The sequence below is a fragment of the Seriola dumerili genome, unplaced genomic scaffold (genome assembly GCF_002260705.1).
Source record: "Seriola dumerili isolate Sdu_G_001 unplaced genomic scaffold, Sdu_1.0 BDQW01000025.1, whole genome shotgun sequence".
NCBI classification, from domain to species: Eukaryota; Metazoa; Chordata; class Actinopteri; order Carangiformes; family Carangidae; genus Seriola; species Seriola dumerili.
Window position 1 is genome coordinate 13,142,114 of NW_019174280.1, and position 18,906 is coordinate 13,161,019.

Here is an 18,906-nt window from a genome sequence, read left to right on the forward strand (position 1 = left end):
AAACTTTGCTTTTCTGTTCATTGACAATTTTTCCAATATTTTAAGGAGGGAAGACAGTTATATCCAGGAGGGAAAAAAACACATTTATATAGCAAACAAACAATTCCCAGTGACCCAATACAAAAAGAAGCAGGTTTTTAGAAATATTTTATTATCATTATTTGCTAGTTCCTGTCCCATAAAAGTCATGATAGTACCATCAAGAGTATTTGGAACAGTAAAGGAATATTACAAAAGTTGTAGGAAGGATACAAAACTTTTTTTTCCCCTCATAAATAATGTTTTACATTTTCTCTGTCTGTCACTTGACAGCTCTGACATAAGTAGATTGTAAAAATTTGTACGGCTAATGGAGTTTTACATTATTTTCTTTTAGTGTCGACGCCTTCACTGTACACAGAGCACAGCACGAATTCACGGGACAACAAACAGTATGTAAACAGAGACTCAAACATAACATGCATTCAGTTATTGCAGAAAAATACCACCAAAACAAAACAAAACAGAGCAAAAAGCAGAAAACTTTAACCCCATTAAATAAACAACATGAGTCATCTTATTCTCCCACATAAAATTTTTACTTTTTGCCATTTAAAAAAAAAAAACCCTGGACACGTTACCTATCATCACTTACCTACCATAAACATGCTACAACTCCTTTTACATATAAATCCTTTCAAAATACTCATATTAAATTTACATATTATTTTTTCTTTTCTCTGTCAGTTGAGCTTTTTTTTGTCAAGAAGACAAACATTGGTGTGGAAAGAGGAAAAACATAAAAGTTTCTTTTATATTTTCACCCATCACCAACATTCTTAAAATCAACAAACATACACATGTAATCTTTCCTATGTCTTATGGAAACATTTGTGCGTAAGGAAATGAAGACATAAAAAAGTAATTTCTTTCAGTTGAAGCCCTTTGTATTTGGGTAAAAAGTCTCGTACACACTCTTGGGTTGGGAAACGGATACTTTGCTTTAAGAACACCGTGGAGGGTTTAAAACTTGAAGAGGTCGATAAAGTGCTGTGGAGAGATGGGCATGAGGCAGCTGTCGGGGTCGTTGGCTGTGCACGGATGGCCACAGTCCTGGAACACAGTCGACAACCAAATTGTTACCAATGAAGCAGAGAAGCAGTTACTCATGCTGTGATGTACCACACTGGAGTCAGATGCATTAGGTGTTAGTAAATTCTTGATGATGCAAGTGAGTGAATGGAGATTCATGCATCACTAAATTTAAGTGGATTGCACCACACATACAAGTTCTTACGAGGAGGTTACTTTAACCTGCAATAACTGAATTCTTGGCAGTGGAAACAAGCTGTAAACACAACACTGACATATTATCACCATATAAAGTTAACATGGCGAACTTGGTGGCACAGTAGTCAGTTCATCCATTTTTAATAAGAAATGATTGATTACAGCTGCTTTAACAATGCAGCTTCTCACTGCCAGGTGTAACTGTAGTGAAGCTAACTACACCAACCACAAATCAAAACCAGCTTGCTAATATATTACCTTTTTAAAGTAAACATATCTGACCTGACAATTGACTTAAATGCCATAATGATGTAAACTGTAGTAAAAATGATAGCATGTTGGCCTCACTCTCAACTCACTCTGACTAAGAACTAAAGAACTTTAAATACAAATTTAACGACAGATTTACAAATAGCTGGGGCAACACAATCCTGGATATTAGTATTGACAGTGAAACATTTGTGCTAAACTAAATGACAACTGACAATTTTCTTTCAGAGTTTATGATCAAACAAACATGTTTTTTTTAACAATGTGGTTAGAGGCGATTAAAAAGTCAGCAGAGAGGCACTGTTTACTAAACACACCTTGAGCGAAACATGATGAAATCAATTAAAACAGAGAACAGTAAAACACAAAGATCAACACATGGAAAAAGATAAGTCATAAAATGATCATGGGGGAAAAAATGTGACGAACTGTCAACTGAAGAAAAAGAAAGGCATGATGGGACAGAAAGTACCTTGAATAACAAAGCCAGGTGGCGATCCTTAAGGAATCAGGGAAAAAGGGAACCAGGTGGAGAGGCAGGAAGGAGGGGAGAAAAGCAAGGAGAGGGATGCAGAAAGGGAAGAGGTTAAACAGTACAGGGACCCAGCCAAGGAGGACAACAAGACTGTGGGTAGTAAATAATCAAAAGGAGGACAAATAGGGATTGGATATTGTAGCCACAATGGCATGTTTAAGCCAAGCACTGTTAGTTTCTTTACATACAATATTCCCCAAAGCTTATGAACTCAAACTCTTTGTCTTACATGTGATTAGAGATCAGCTCTCATGTGTCATGTGTCTAACAAATAATCAGGTCATACCAGTCACTTGTTTGACCTTTGACTGTTAAGTATACAGATATGAGCACATGAGTTCACAGTATTGGTGGACCACGATGATTAGCTTTATCAACAGTTCTAATGTGCACTTATATGTGTGACTTGTTTGTTCCCTTTTGAATAATCAGAACATTGATTTGAAAAAGCAATTTTTCATGCTGGTCTCAATAATTAAGAATAAATTGATCTGCAATTAGAAAAGTATAAAGGTATAAAGATGGGACTTCAATTATACCTTAACACCTAAGTGACTGCCAAAGACAGCAATCAGTGTGAGAGAGGCTCAAAGTGTATCTGAGACTTTTCCTCAACGATAAAAAATGTTTTGTCTCTTTGGCCAAAGGAATACAGAGTGTTCTGGTACAAACTTGATACTTGCATTGATAGACTCCCACGTATATACAGTTTAAAAGATATCAGGACTGTGAGAAACATCACTTTGAATAGTGCAGGTTCAAGTTATTGTACACACACTCAGTCTGCTTCTATTAAGCTTCAGTTTATAGCGGTGCAAGGTGATAAAAGTAAAAGCTAAACCAATCAGTTACAGTTGCACTGAACTTATTGTAACCTTCTTTTAAGATTTACCTCCAATGTAATATACAACTTGTAATTTACCTGCAGTCTGATGAACAGTACTGGTTTGTCATACTGTCTTTCCTACATGATGTGAATGTGACTGTAGGTGTGTTTAATATTGTTTACCTTCCAGAAGAGGATGCTACAGTGTTTGCAGAAGTGCAAGGTGTCGCCGTACTGCTCCTTCATGGGATAGTGTTTCTGCAGGGTGAAGTACATTAGCTTCCAGTCCACGTTGTCACTCTTGGTTAGGACCAGATTCCTACAGAACTGCATTTGTGTAGTGAACCCACGCGCACGCACACACACACACACACACGGATGTTAGGAAACACTCAGTCTCAAACCCTTTAAAACATAGGGGACATTAATGTAATTATAAATGGAACAAAGGATAATTAAATATGACCAAGAACAATTTCTCATTAACACCAATCCTGAATGGATGTGAAAGAAAGCCACAGAACACAGTGAACTGAGAGTTAACTGCTGTAATTCCGACCTCTAGTGGCCAACAGGGGAATTAATTATCATCCTGCTGGGGCAGCCACCTCTTTTAATACTTTGACATGAACTATTATTGTAACTGTTGTCCGTGTCTGAAGATTAACTAATTTGTTCTCTCACCTGTTTGTCTGAGAAGTGAAAGTGGCACAGCCTCTTCCACAGTGTCCGGTTCTCACTGAGGATGTGCAGCGTAGGCGTGGCCTGTCCCAGGTTTATGATGTCATAAGCATCAGACAACTTGTAAAGGATCTTATTCTGCATGTAAAGTGGCAAGTCGTTGAATGACATACCATCGCACATTTGCTGTGGAATAAATAATCACCAATAAATGAAGTTAGAGCTGTACAATAGGTGTGTTACCATTCATATGCAGTTTAGCATTAAATGACCAGTTCCACCGGCTTACACCCCCCTCCATATTTCATGTTCCTCATTAAATTCAGTTTATGAGTGGATGTAGCATAGCATGTAAGCAATGGCACTGTATCAGCAAGTCACCACAGTAGATAGTGTTTGTAGACAGACCCATGCACACGCACACACGCATACACTCATCCACTATTTCTACCTTGGGGATCTGAAGGTTGTTGAGCTGCTGCTGCCATTTGAGAATGGTCTCCAGTCGGCACAGCCAGATGTTGACATTGCCCACAAGAACACATCTGCCAACATGGACAGTCAGATTGTGCAGCGTCGAGCTCAAGTCCTGTAGCAGCTCCTTGACAAGGCGAGGATTGTAGTGGTCCTCTAGGACTGGAGCGCAAATTTGAAAAATAAACAGACATACAAAGAAAAAAGGGAAACAAAAAGATAAAATATACGCAGCCAAAAAAGGCTTACAGAAATTCCATGTTTTGTTATAATAATAACAATGTATCATCATGTATTTCTTCTGTTTTCCAACATGTCTCAGAAACAGAGTTAGTTAAAAAATGTTTTTAAGTTGCTAGAGCTGAAAAGAACAAATATTTGTCTGTCAGATGAACAGTCACCCTCAGTGTACAGAAATAACATTACAGAGAAGATTGATGAAACACTGTAGAATTATACAAGCACTGACTAAATCGAAAGGAAAAGGAAGTTTCATCATATACATGTGACAGACTGAACGTCAGTCTAGATCTGATCATTGCTTCACCAGGCAACAAAATCCCATAATGATGGAGCACACTGGTCCTACTGGTTTTGTGGTCTGGCATTCATGATGAGACTGCTGGGAGTAGCAAGAGAAACAACATCTTCTGGTTGTTAAGTGCCTTGCCTTTTGTGAAAGAAATGTTGAAAAAAGCTACTTTTACATATCTGCCTGTTAACAGAATAGGTAATCAGTCTTTGGCTCAGGTCCTCTTACCCTTTCGCACAATCTTCTCCAGTATATTGAAATAGTTTTTCTGTGCAGCTCCACTCAAAGAAGTCAGCTGAGACCTGGCTATTAGCTGGAAAAGCTGTGGGCGAGGGACAGAGTGAGAGAGTTTGAGGAAGAGTGGCTTGTACAAGTCATACAACCGTTTCAAAAGCATCTGGAATTAAGAAGTGTGATCGCTCACTTTTGCAACATAGTTAAATCTTCTCAAGTCCTGAATGGCACTGGAAAAGTCTAGACGGTTGAGCGCTTCACCAAGTGTGCAGTATCCATGTCGCTGTAGGCACACATGAAAATACACACATACACACACACACACACACACACACACACACACACACACACACATACAGTTAAATAAAAATAAATGAAGCTGTTTGAATTGACAGAAAATAAATCCTTCATTTGAAAACTGTAGTAAAGGCTCCAGTACCCACTTCTTTTGTGCTTCCTTTCTGCACGTAGATCCATTTATCCCTGAAGACAACTAAAGAACAGAAAAGAAAACACATTGTTTGTTGGAGTATAAATGTTTAGTGTACATGTACATAATGTGTAATGAGCCAACAAAAAATGACAAGCACCTGTGCAATCTAATGCGACCCTATCCAATATCCTTACAGCAAATACTACATTTGTAAACAATATCGTAGATGAATGTTCAGTTTTGTTACAGTTGTGAATTAAGTCTATAGTTTGTGATTATTTTTGTACTGAATTGAGGGCATGTTTAGAGTAGTCCACTTCTTCAAACTGCAGCTGTCTGTTCAGATTAAAATTAACAGAGTACAGCTTCAATGTTCAACTTTTTTTTTGAGAAATAGACACATGGGCCAAATTTTAGGAAGCTGACTGATCTTAATAACATGTGTATGACATTTTGCAGCCCCAGGACTTCCAGGTGCACAGCATTGCATTATTGTATCTGTCCTTTTTGAATAAAGTTAAAAACAACTACAACAAAAGACAGGGTTACACATAATCACAAATAATGATGCCTTTTGTGTGGTTCATCTACCGTGTCTCCTACAGATGTGCCCAAACACATTCACGATGGTCACTGTTGACTTTCCATTACTGTTTATCCTCTACTGTATTATAATGGTGTTCTATAAGAAGAAGTGGTATGCAGAAGTAAGTAGGCACTGATGTCATATAATACTAATGTTTACAGGTACTTCATACAGAATGGATTGCAGTGGATGAAGAAGCTGTCAATTTAATGTAATGGAATAGAAGTAGAAAGTAGCATAACACATGTGCCACACAGCTTTTCACTACTGTCTCCCTTATTTTGTGCCAATGACTTTCAGATGTGAAGAAGTATGTTCTGTAAAGAGTTGAGTTCCATTTATGGACAAACTGTCATGGATGGAAGATTTCAGTCCTGAGCAATGTTTCCCACAGGCTCTGTCTTAGGACAGCTGAATGACTAACACACAACACTAATGTTTAAGTAGTGTAAACACACTCTAAAAAGTATCACTGATAAACACTACAGATGTAAAATTTACAATTAGCCATCACATACAGTACTGTAAACTTCAGTATGATAAAATGACCAAGTGAATAAAAAATGTTTAGTCCAATAAATGCCAATGCAAACAAAGCTTTCAATAGGTGGTTGTCCCTTGACTGCAATTATGGCTTGTACCTACCTGTCCTTATGCTTTGCTCTTATTGCAAAAAGGACCTTTTATGTATTATCAAAAACCCTTCGTTGTGCCAAAACAGTGATTATGTGTTACTGAACTCACACTGAGATTTGGTGTTATTATTGTAGAAGTCCTTTTTCCTCTTTGTTGTGGCGAGCTCACACACATCTCCGACAAACAGGTTTTCATTGTTGCCACTGCAGAGCCTGTTTAGACAGAGGATGCAGGGGAGGAATTTGTTAATAACATTGCATGCGACTGTGACCAGTCCACATAAAAACAAAATAATTACAAAGCACTGTAAAGAATCTGCTCTGCTACAACATCCTGGAGCAAATCAGTGACTTTTTACTGATGTCCTGTGAACACATGCAGGTGATTTTCATATCCAACAAACGTGTTTCATCCATCATTAAGGGCACATTTAGCCAATGAGAAGAAATTAAACAGAAAGTAAATGCCCATAGATTCTTATGGTTAGAAATCTAGCTGTTGCAGAGCCAGAAGAACCAGGATGTTAAATTATAATGATTCACAGTGACTGCTGTGATGGAGGACGCACTGCAGATGGTAGACATACTGTATATCCCGACTCTGAGAGACAGAATCATAGATGTGACTGTATCTGTTATTTCTGGCAGCCATTCTGAGCCTGTCAGTTGATAAGTATCTTTATTATTTCTGATAAGATATCTTATCATTTTGGCAGCTAAGCTCAACTTGACTTATGATGACATGGTAGGTTTGAAATGGCTCAACTCCAGCAGAAACCCAAATGAAAACATGTACGAAAACATGTACATACATGTTATACAGATTATCCATGTGTGTATGTTTGTGAGGATCTGTACACATTTCTTGCTATTCATGACATTCTCTACAGGTCAGTGACAGCAAGACCACTGTGATCTTCTAAATGTCTAAATTTAATCTTAACATATTCTCTCAAATGGGTCAAATAATAGATGTGTTAGTGTCCTTGTGTTACTGTCCTAAACAGAACTGAAATATGCCTAAAACACCATTATAATGTACAATGAAGGAGAACATGTCCTTTTGCACAGTAGTTGAGAACAATTTTTTTTAAAAGTTCCCACTGCAAATAAAACATAATTACATAAAATTTTATAAAACTGAGACTGTGATCTGTACCAAGACCTGTTCCTCCATAAACACATTTTCCAGTGACCTTTAACTGAAAGATCAAAGGGCTGGACTGGACTGATAATTGACTCTTCATGCATTAATAATATACTGACTGAAGCTGAGCACCTGACTGGCAACACTACCAACTTGGGGAGCACAATATATTAGTCAGCTGATCATACTGGGCAATAATAGCTTGAAAATATATTACTAGCATTAGGACTGATATCAAAATTATGCCTACTATTATCACATTATTGTTATGTGAATGATTGTTAATGTTTTTTTCAGGAATTGTTTAGCTGTTGTCCATTTGAGAATATAAACTCAACACATACTGTTACAACTTCGACTGTTGGTCAGACAAAATGAGCAGTTTGAATACCTGGGCTCAGAACACTTATAATGTATTATTTCTGTTACTTTCAAACTAAAATAAGTATTTGATTAATCAAGAAAATAATCAGCAGATAAATCTATTTTGACAACAATCCTTAGTTGCATACAGGTACCACAACAAACTACTGGCATCACTAAATGCAGCAAAACGAACATGATCCCTCAACAGCTTCCCACCAAAAAAACTGCAAGTTCTGTTTGGTATTTGGAAACTGAATAATGTTTTTGCAGTGGTGATGGTGATTTTTATACTTGGTGCAAACTGGAAGACTCAGTCGCTCCCTTATAAAATTGTACTCTTTTCATTTATCACACACTGATGAAATGGTTGCAACAAATAAACGTTTTTTATAACTCCACCCCAGGCTCCAGAGTACATGCAACAGGATATTTATTCTAATGCAAAATGCAAGGGTTAGGTTCTATGCAAGAGCTTTCAGAAGATGGAGGAAAATTTTACTTCACCAAAATGATCAGTCATAATCTGGATGATTTCATCACACATGCTTTTGGTTAAGAAACAAATATTCTTCTTCAGCATCATAAGTGAAGACGTGGCTTTGACTGCGAAGTCAACTGATCGGGGTGAATGAGCTCTACAGTAATCCCTCGTCTCTATCCATTTATCCAATTGCCCTGGCATACATACAAACACACATGCAAGCACAGTAATCTGTCACAGTGAATTACAAGAGAGGAATGCAATAGCCTGGCTTTTTTACACAGGTTGCATGCAGAGCACCAGCCTCCACAGAGTCAATAAAAGACATCACAGAGCAGCAGGAAAGTTCAGAAGGATTTGTGGATATTTAAACTGTATCCTGAAATACATGAGCTAAGAGGGAGAAGGCTATGAGGGATGTAAACGAGGAAGAAAACAAATGGTGGTGACACTTAGGTGTTTTACTTCTCTTATTCAAAGTAACATAGACAGATGCTTTCAAGCAGCATTTATTACGTGCTTTATCAAGTGTACGACGACTAAATAATCACAACATGACAGCAAAAAGAGGGTTCAAAACCTCAGCTGACACTCAACCGTCCAACACCTACAACACCACAGATAATAGGTGACAGAGGTTTGTTGACATTCAGAGACACATTATCATCTAAACTACTTCTGTAACACTGTGTACCATGCCAGTGGCTATCATAATGCGTCCCTTTCTTTCTGGCCTACATGTGTTGGTCTGCCAAACGTACCTCCGCTGCATGAAGTCACTGGCCTTTCTAAGTGAGGTTACATTTGGAGAGCAGCCAATCTGAAGAGATGACGTCACTGGTTATTGTCTGTTGCCATGCCCTTTGCTTTTCTGTAAAAAGACTGCTGACAAGCTGATGTGACACTGTGAGGTAGTGTTAGTTGGCTGATCAATAGAAAAGGCGACACTGTGGCCTGAAGGAGATATCACCAACTGGAGCTGAGATTCCACCTTTAACCCTATCAATACCAGATGCGTATCTTGCTATCAATCAGTGCATCGATAGCTTTGGTCCTTAAAAATGAGTAAAAGTAAAATGAGCTATGTTATACCTTATGTGTGAAAAGTGTGGCTGTGTCCCATTCTCCTAAATATTGGAAGAGGTTGTAAAGAGTGTTATTTATTGGTTATGATATAATCATCTTGAGTGAAACTTAGGGTAAAAACTCCTTCAGTTTTTGTTGATTTTATTTATTGGCTGTGATGCTATTGTAAACCCCATAGTTGCTGCCAGATACACCAAAAAATAAACTACATATCAATCAGGCAGTCAATCATACATTTTGAATGCAACCATTCACATCAAATATTTATTTATTTTCAAATGGCCCTGGCAACCTGAAAAAGGAAGTACAGAAGGAAATACATTCATATTTGAAGCTAATAAGTGAGAGAGTCAGATAAATGCAGGTAGCACAAAGAAATACCAAGCCATGTACAACTGCTGTAAAAAGTAACAGGACACGCATACTATAGGAAGAAGGAGCTGACTGCCTTTGTGTGACTACTCATCATCATTGGCATGCGTCAAAACAGTTCATGTTTCCTGCAGATAACAAGGCAAGCTGTCCTGCTGAAAGGTAACCTAGACTGCCCACAGTGACACATGCAATACAGACCAGAAACATCGAAATACCTGAACATGTTTTTAGTTCAACTGCTCTCAACAAACAGTGGTCATTCAAGTCTTTCAATCCACTAAACGCCTTTGGGTGTTTAACAACTACCCTGTATCAGGGAATGTAGTTTTCAATGGTGACAAAGTCCTTGGCAGGTTAAGTCAGTGTTACTAGATTACAACAGGTTATATATGACAAACCTGGGTATCATATATAACCTATGTCTGTGTTCAATAATAAGAGATTAAGGGCATAGTTTGCAAAAGAAAGTCAGCTCAGTTCACACACAAAAACATCTGACCTAGATATTTCAGATTCATAGACACATATCAAAAACCACCTCAACTGTTTTGGACCTTTGCTCTAACAGGATACACTGACAAGTTGGTTTCATGTAAAATGACCCTCTTCAGTCACTCAAGCCAGCCCTATACTCAATGTTGTCTGTTGCTATGACGCCCCGCTGGCAGCGACAGCCTGCAATTGTGGGATGTAAATCACCTCATCAAAGACTCTCTGCTATGGCCCTAATAAGAGTTGGGTGAATGATTTCTCTCTGGCGTTTTGTAGCTATGGCCTTTCTGGTCCATATTGGCCAAGACATTACCAGTGTTTTTATCTACTAACTCTCAGCCACTTGCTCCTTTTCACCCTCCTCCATTAGGTTAGGTTTCTACCACAGATCACCCGCACACTTGTTCAACTTCAACTCTGTTGGTATCCTGAGGGGAAATCTGGTTTGCAGCCAGGCATTTACACATACAGCAGCTCACGTTGAGCAGCAAACAACAACAATCCATGGTCAACATAGATCATCACTAGTAAACACACAACAGTTAGGGTGTCCCGGTGGCCTATCGGTTTAAGACATTGACCATATAATCGCAACATAATGCTTTTGTTGCATGTCCTACCCCATCTCTATCCCTTCATTTCCTGTCAGCTGTCTACTATCCTCAGTTTAATAAAGGTAAAATTCCACTCAAAACAATTTTGAGATTTTTTTGTGGAAGTTGGACAGTGTCTGACAAACCAAGGCAACATTTAGAGTGAGCCTGGCAGCCTATCAGCTGTAGTCAGTCCACTTTTGAACAGAGTTGCAGGGCTAATAAGATCAAAATAAGATAAAATCTACTCTTTTTTTTTTTTTACAGTGGTTTAGTAAGACAGAATTCTGAGCAACTTCCAATTCAAATGAGCTAAAAAAAAAATCATATCCATATACATGACAACTAAATTACTGAAGGAACTCAGAATTACAGTGTATTGAAGTATTTGCAATATATCTGTGGAATAAGCAAAAATGCTTTTAGGGAGAAACATTTTTGTTCAGCTGTGTTACACTGTGTTGTTATGATTATTGAAATCTCAGAATCTATAAAGTCAAAATAAATTGAACAAAAAAGTGCAATAAAAGCAACCTGCTTTGACTACATTTATAGCTGAGCTCTGAATATGAGTTGTTCTTTTGTTTTGTTTTTTACATTGCAGGTGTCCTTGCTGTCAGTCAATAAAACCAACAGGGGAAGGCAGGGTATAAACTGCTGGACAATATGGCTGAAATCAAGATCATACTGTTGGTAAGATATTTCATGCATAAAAATACTTTAATGAAATTGAAGTTCAGTGCAATTAACTGTATTCTACCTATAATTACATCAGACAAAACTCAAAATGTGTAAAGCAAAAACTGCAAAAAAACACCAACTAATTTTTGATTACATTTTACGTTGAATCATTATTCTGGAACGCAGAAAATGTTTGACTTTATGATTCTGTCATCAAGATATGATACCACTAAAGGTCAATAAATGTTCACATCAAATTGTTGTCCAGCCCTTGAATATAGAATGCCTGTGGAAATTAATCTAAGCCCTGCATAAGAGGGCAGACAGGAGAAGACTATAGAGGATATTGGTTTCATAATTAGTTCAATTTAATCTAATCAGGTAAATTACTGACTCATTAAACTTACAAAGTTTGACCCAGACAGTACTAGTAAAAAAAAGGCAGATTTAGGTGACAAAGGTGAATAAGTAATGATCTTACTCCTTCAAGTCTATTTCTCTGTTGTTGTCCTCCAACTCGTGTCCATAGAAGACAATCCTCTTCCAGCCGTGCTCTGTCTTTGTCCAGCTCCATCCTGGTGACCTCCAGTCCTGGCCCAAGAAAGGCATTGTAGCTGGGGGGAGGGAGGGGACAGTGAGCAGAGAGGGTCGCTGCCACTCCAAACACCTGGAGGGTTAACATGATGTTGTTACAAAAAGGGATTTATTTTTGTGCTCTGGGTTATATGGAAGCAGAGAAAAGACATAATGATTTTAATATTATAAGCAACTGAATACTATCATGAAATCCAAACATTGAGACAGGAAACTCAAGCCTTCAATGTTCAAAACAATATATCCAATTCATTTTCCCATCTTAAATTTCAATTTAAAAAAAATCTGGTCACTCATATTGGATCTGTGAAATTCAGAACATCAGAGCTGCTGAGCGTAATCAACTGATAAGACATCTGTCCTATCAGCTGACAATCACTCTGTCATTTAGTCAGAGTAAGAGAAGTTCAAATGAGGGACTGGAAACATGGGATACTTTTATCTAAATTCGTGAACAAGTTTTTAAAATTCTACCTGCTGAAATTACCTTCTAGGCATTAAAAAAAGAATTCTAAACACATAAATTCTGATTTTCAAAGCAAAATATTTAATTGCAATAAATTCAGCGATATTTAAATTTCAACATCAAATGCCCAGCAATAAGCAACACATAAAAATTATTATGGCCTTTCTTTGCTTCCAGTGCTTCAGTCTGCAGCCTGAGACTATGTTTATTGTCTGACAACAGGAGGAGGGCCAGTAGATTTTTACGTTATCTATATTGAGCCCGCGCTATTACGGGTTAAACACTGAGATGCAAAATCGCTCAATGCACCAAATTGCATGAATAACACACCTGACAACGACTGTGGCGCATTTACCTTGAGCATTTCCACAATAACACCGTTAGCAAACCAAGTCGTTCCAATGTAACGGTAAAAAAAAAATGAAGATATGACAAAGTTGTCAGTCGACTCAGCGCAAATAATCACGACAGGAAGACAATAGAGAATCTCAACTACGCTATAATACAGCTGGGAGTTTAAATAATATGGCTTAACAAACCTTTACAGGCAGGCGACTCCTTTGTTGTATGGTCTGTCTCAGCCTCTGCTTCTTGTCTCCCCTGCTTGCTGTGCTGGAAATATTGACGGAAGTAAACACAGTGCGGACCCTAGAATTCGTTCACGCCCCCTGCTGCTCTCTGATTGGACAAAAGGTCTGTATTTATCTTGTTGCTACCCAGTGTCCCGTCGGTCATTGGCTGATGGTGGTTGTCAATCACTTTCTTTTTTTATGCCTTCTGTTTTGTTGGGGCTTTTTCCTACACGTGACAGAGGACTGCGCACATGTACTTATGTTTTGATTTTGAGATGGGGGATGGAAACTGGACCACTGGACACTGTGTGAGTGATGATGTGGTTATTGAGGAACATTTCTTAAACATATATGATCGTTGCTTTAAACTGCTGAATTAATACACTGTGTTAGCAACCAGAAGTCTCAAGTTTAGACCTTATAATATATGGTATTTTATCTAGGTCGTTGTTTTATTGTTGTTGGAACTAAAATTCTGTACTTGAGTACGTTTTTGACTTCAGTTTTTCCATTTCATTCTATTTTTTTTTTTACTTCTACACCACTAAAGGGAAATATTGTACTTTTTTACTCCACTACATTTATCTAACAGGTAAATAAAGATTTTTCAATTAAAAAAGCGTATACAATACAAAGCATTGTTAAAAAGGAAACCAGTGGTTCCCAATCTTTTTGGCTTGTGACCCCTTCCAAAAAAGTGTTTAGTTGGAACCACCTGTCAGATTTCAAATGTCCATGACTTGTTTCCAAGATTTATTTTTCTTCTTTACTCTCATATAAATCATGTCATGGCCTTATGGAGGGGCCAGACCTGGGAACAAACTGGACTAAGCTCCCCATGACAACTACCAAACTTGAGCATCTTCAACAGTAAAATGGTGCATCCGTAATAACAATCTAATAATGTCACATGGAAGAACATATCTGTCACAGGAGAACTTTTTTCTGCAGAAAAAGTCTTTGTTTAATTGGCAAGTCCTCACAAGTCTCTATATGCAAGTCATGTTATATAGGTCACTGTTTGAGTGTACACAATATAATTTTATACTTTATTATGTCAGTTTCACATAGTTAATCAAATCTGTTTTGTTTATGCATGCTCATTTGTGACATGATGGACTACGTCTGAATAGCTGCTGCCATTAGATATTATGTTTTGAAGGCAAAAGCGAAACCTGTTGCATTGTCTTCCTCAGATAAACTAAAAATAGAACTTCATATCAAGCATGCATCCAGACTGGTTTATGTGTAGTAATTGTTCTTATGGATATCATAATATGTGATTTAATTGCAGTCAGAGGCTTGGTGTGACTAGCCAGAAAACATATTTTCCTAGATTTTAACACAGTAATTAGGTTAAGTCTTGTTGTTAGATACTGCCCCCTTTAGGCTACATACAGTAAAGTCAAAGTTTTCACACAGGGATCTACTGTAATCTACCTATTGATGCACATATACTATTAATCAAAGTACATCTACACTATTTATACATATATCCATATACATTGCTTTCCTTTCAATTGCAATTGACCACTTAAAGTAGTTACAGAGTCATTAGATGAATCTTCAGGCAAAATCATTTATCCTGCACCTGCCCTAAATATAGGACAAGATGTGAACAAAACTACTGAACATTGTTACCATGAAAAAAGTTAAGCAGTGATTAACCTAAAAGAAAAATCCTTAACAGCATTATTTGTGTAGCACTAATTTCACAAACTGTACAGTACTTCAGTATAAAAGGCAACAGCAAAATCCAACTTGAGTGATAGATTGACCCTGGCTTGACATTACAGTTCTTATTGTCATTTTAGGCTACGGTAAAGTGGTCTGAGAGCATAGTAAAACTTTTACATTCAAAAAAAGAAAAAAACAAAACAATGAACAAAGATACAAGCCCACTGCAATGCAAGCAGTGTATATTTTCAGCCACTAATCACATATTCTGCATTTACAATACACATGCGTGTTAAGTGCCATTTTGGTAACTGTAACTGTACAATATCACCCAGATATTAAGAAGGCACTTTGAGTTCTGGCTACAAGCAAGTTTACAGGACATGACTTGCCATGAGGCTTATGGAGAAGTCAAAGGTGTGTCTACAGCATATAGTCAGAGAAACAGAGTGTATGGTAATTCTGTTAAGACACTGAAACAACAACAGTCTGTCCCTTGCTTTTTTCCCCCACTCATGCTACAACATCTGAGCTTTGATCAGTGAAAGCAAGTTGGCTAAAAGACAGAAAGAGACAGAAGGTGGTGAAGAAACAGAGCAGGCAGAGATAGGGTGGGAAGTGGATATACAGTTACAATGGGTCACTGGACATAAGCCTATCAGATTATTAGATACATTCCTCTCACGCAGGACTCAGGGAGCAACTGCTGGAAAATATCCAGCATCCTTCAAGCATTTTAGTTTGGTCAGATTGACCAGATTCATTACTGCCAATAAGTAACACTAGACCATGTTATTGTAAGAAGCACTTTTAAAATGAAACTGTGGTGTGTGTGTGTGTGTGTGTGTGTGTGTGTGTGTGTGTGTGTGTGTCAATGTAACGGAATGTACACTATTCACCTGAAAAGAAAAGAAATAGGGAGTACGCTCATTGCCTGATGAACGTAAAAGGCAGGTTACATAAGTAGTGATTTAAGACTACTTTGACTAATGTTGAGGGACATTTTTTTAAGATGGGTTTATAAGGTGCAACTAATGACTTTATTAATGGATAATAAATCATTTTGTAATTCTTTATAGATCAGGTATAAGGTCTTAATAAGAAAAGTTCTTCAGTTGCCAAATTGTGAAAAATCCCATTCAGGGATTGATGAGCACTTATCTTGCAGAGAATGTGAACTAAAATCAATTTATTATGCATTTATTAATGGATTAACAACATTTATAACTGCATCATTACCAAAAAGAAAAACATCAGCCAAAGGAAGTTTCTCTAACTTGGCAATCGCAAATTTGCTATTATTAGCAGCTTATAAGAGTCACAATCTGACTTGGTGTGGTTAAATGTGCAGAATGCACAGGTTGACGGACTAAATTACATGTAAATAAACGTTTTCAATATGAAGATTGTTGGGAAAATAACATTTTTGTGTCTGTGTTTTGTCATGAGGATATTTCTGTGCAATTTGCCTAGCCCCAGCATGACAGGTATTGTAGCTCTATGCAAGTCTGAACAGATGCAAACAGCTCTCAGAGGTCTCAGCTGAAATTGGCACAAACATATAGTTTGAACAGAGACAGAAGAAAACAAACATTTAGGCACCCATAAATACATACACACACGCATACACACAAACATGCACTACAGCTGCGAACACGTACAGTGCAGTGGAAAAGTGAAAGGGCAAAGGTCATTGTTTTCCACAACCAAAAGCCAGGAATTATATCTATCTGTGGGCTTTTGAAAGAGTCAGGTCTGAGAGAGTCATTGGACAGATAAATACATGAACATTTGATCTTTGTCAGATAGTGTTTTGATGTATGGTCCGCACTAAAATGTGTTAAATGGATAAAATGTGTAAGCATAGTCTTCTGTAAGAAAAAAGAAATGATCTCAGTCGAGGTCTCGTAACTTTTTCCCAGTCTCTTTGGCATTTTTGCAGCTGTATAGCCATTTGATAATCCGTGCATTGCGCTCAATAACTGACGTCCCCTGATGTATCTTTTTATCTAACTTATCCTCCAGTAAGCCATCACTGTCACCACTGCTCCTGGAGAAGCCGCCGTCTGATGTAGAGACACTGACACTGCGGATGTTTATTGCAATTTCATCTGAGCGTGCCGAGAAGTTCTCCTTCCCCAAAGACTTGATGACCTCACCGTCAAGCCCGCAGTACTTGAAAAAAGAATCAAAGTCTGCAAAGTTTTTGGAGTACCTGGAGCTGATGTCAGAGTGAGAACGACTGACCCCTTTGCCAGATCTCCTTTCAAACTCAGGAACGGCGAGGAGACTTGTTGTCACCTTTGTCCCAGAATTCCCGCTCTCAGTGCTGTGTTGTTCTGCGAGTCCATTCTTCCTCCTCTCTGACTGGGAGGAAACTACATGTGGGCTACATTCCTTTGCTGTTCCCCCAGGTGTGGTGATTTTTTCCATGTTGCCTTCAGAATCACATTCCTTATCTGCCGCCTCAAGTAATGGAACATTTTTATTCCCAGAGTTAAGCAGCAACTTACGTGTTATATGATGTTTCCGGTAGTTTGCTGCACCTCTCAGTAACTCACATTTCTGTCTGTAAAGTAGAAGAGAGTCAGGTCGTTTTTTGGAGCTGGACCGACGTACCTGCCCTGGTGAGCAGGTTTGCTCACCACCTGTTGCCTCTTTCGAGTTATTCCCCGTGACAAAATTCCCACCACGGTTCGAGCTCCGGTTAGAAGACCCTGTGCTGCTCACAGAAGCTGATCCAAGACTGATCACTGACTCCTGAGTGGAGTTGACCACCTGCTGGCTTTTGACGTATTTCGGTTTGCTTGCCCGGAGCCTCTCCACAGCACTCATGCGTCCTTTTGTCTCACTCTCCAGTTCCATTTGTTTTCGAAGGTATTCAGGACCCTTCTCCAGGATTTTGCTGGTGTCACTGGTTGTCTCCATTGCGGTTTTAATGAACATTCAAATCAGTTATGTCCAAAGAGCAAGTAATCCTTCAGTGTACAGCCTCTCAAGTGTTAGAGGTAAAAGATTCCATTCAAGCCCGCTCTTTGCCTGAGCACGTATCACAACAGATTTCACCTTGTCTGTTCAAACACACAGCACATTACCCCACCCATCCTGTGCAAGGCTAGTTTTAACCGAGCACAAGCCTGTTCAAAGTACACCTGATACCATCACAAGTGAGAACAGTGAAAGCTGACACTGTTGCATATTTTTTCCCCCTCTTGTCCTGGTAGAAGTGTGGGCTTTTATCCTTATTGCTCAATACAGGACAAAAACTTACATTATCTAATGAGAAAACTGATTTCTGTCTTTACTAGTAACTCTCTGCTATCCTTTATCGACTCATTTACCAGACAAACTGACTCATCAAATAAGGGCAGCACTCATTACAGTGCTTAAGTTGCGCAATAACTGTTTACTTCAGTCTATTCATCCTTAAATCATTCAAAATGGGTTTAAAGTCTCAGACAAAGCCATCAAAACAGCATTGCACAATTCTAAAAACTCACAGAGGAAAGACATTTGATTAGTTTTTACATCAAGATTTTGTATTTGCTAAGTAGCTGTATATTAGTGAAGACCACCAGTCCTTTAAAAACTTGTGCAAGGTGACTTTAGAAAGACTATACACTGTCCTTACTTTGAGGTTTTATTGGATCCTAAAAGTGTTATGCTTAAAACATTCATAAAACACCCCAGACCAATAATTTGAAAGTGCAATCAGCCAGTAGTTGTTGATCTTGTAAGCATGTCCCACTTTAAGGTTATGACCTAGCAATACTGAAATTTATTGGGTCAAGGCAACAGCACAAGCAGTTACGAGACAAAAACCCTGATAGATTCCAATATTCCCACATGCTATGTTTGATAAAATAATGAACAATAAAGGGAAAGGAAACTGGATCAGTTT

General features: G+C 38.2%; 2 protein-coding genes across 5 annotated transcripts; both read right to left on the reverse strand.

The window, feature by feature from the left end:
* Positions 1-94: 94 nt before the first annotated feature.
* On the reverse strand, positions 95-13,365 carry fbxo25 (F-box protein 25). 4 transcript variants are annotated; one of them, XM_022769005.1, is made up of 11 exons: positions 13,296-13,365; positions 12,178-12,310; positions 6,585-6,688; positions 5,265-5,314; positions 5,012-5,104; positions 4,816-4,909; positions 4,033-4,217; positions 3,585-3,767; positions 3,084-3,227; positions 2,012-2,038; positions 95-1,092 (listed from the first exon to the last, which is right to left on the reverse strand). In XM_022769005.1, the coding sequence occupies exons 2-11, from the start codon at positions 12,303-12,305 to the stop codon at positions 1,003-1,005; spliced, it is 1,098 nt and encodes a 365-aa protein (XP_022624726.1). In that variant the 5' UTR covers positions 12,306-12,310; positions 13,296-13,365; the 3' UTR covers positions 95-1,002. The 4 variants fall into 4 exon arrangements, with proteins under 4 accessions (XP_022624726.1, XP_022624741.1, XP_022624719.1 ...); XM_022769020.1 differs by having other exon boundaries at positions 3,585-3,719; positions 12,178-12,363; positions 13,296-13,357; XM_022768998.1 differs by having other exon boundaries at positions 12,178-12,363; positions 13,296-13,357.
* Positions 13,366-16,612: 3,247 nt separating this feature from the next.
* Positions 16,613-18,117, reverse strand: fam110c (family with sequence similarity 110 member C). The gene has a single exon (XM_022770317.1). It carries the CDS (start codon positions 17,949-17,951, stop codon positions 16,899-16,901), a length of 1,053 nt encoding a protein of 350 aa, XP_022626038.1. The 5' UTR covers positions 17,952-18,117; the 3' UTR covers positions 16,613-16,898.
* Between the last annotated feature and the right edge of the window lie 789 nt (positions 18,118-18,906).

Bases quoted from the DNA above. Each gene is read 5' to 3' on its own strand.
- fbxo25 (XM_022769005.1), bottom strand. From the start codon at position 12,305: ATGCCTTTCTTGGGCCAGGACTGGAGGTCACCAGGATGGAGCTGGACA. The intron at 4,218-4,815 runs GTAAGAGGACCT...TTTGCGCTCCAG, and splicing joins GGAGAAGATTGTGCGAAAGG to TCCTAGAGGACCACTACAAT. The intron at 3,228-3,584 runs GTGAGAGAACAA...ACACAAATGCAG, and splicing joins TTCACTTCTCAGACAAACAG to TTCTGTAGGAATCTGGTCCT.
- fam110c (XM_022770317.1), bottom strand. From the start codon at position 17,951: ATGTTCATTAAAACCGCAATGGAGACAACCAGTGACACCAGCAAAATC.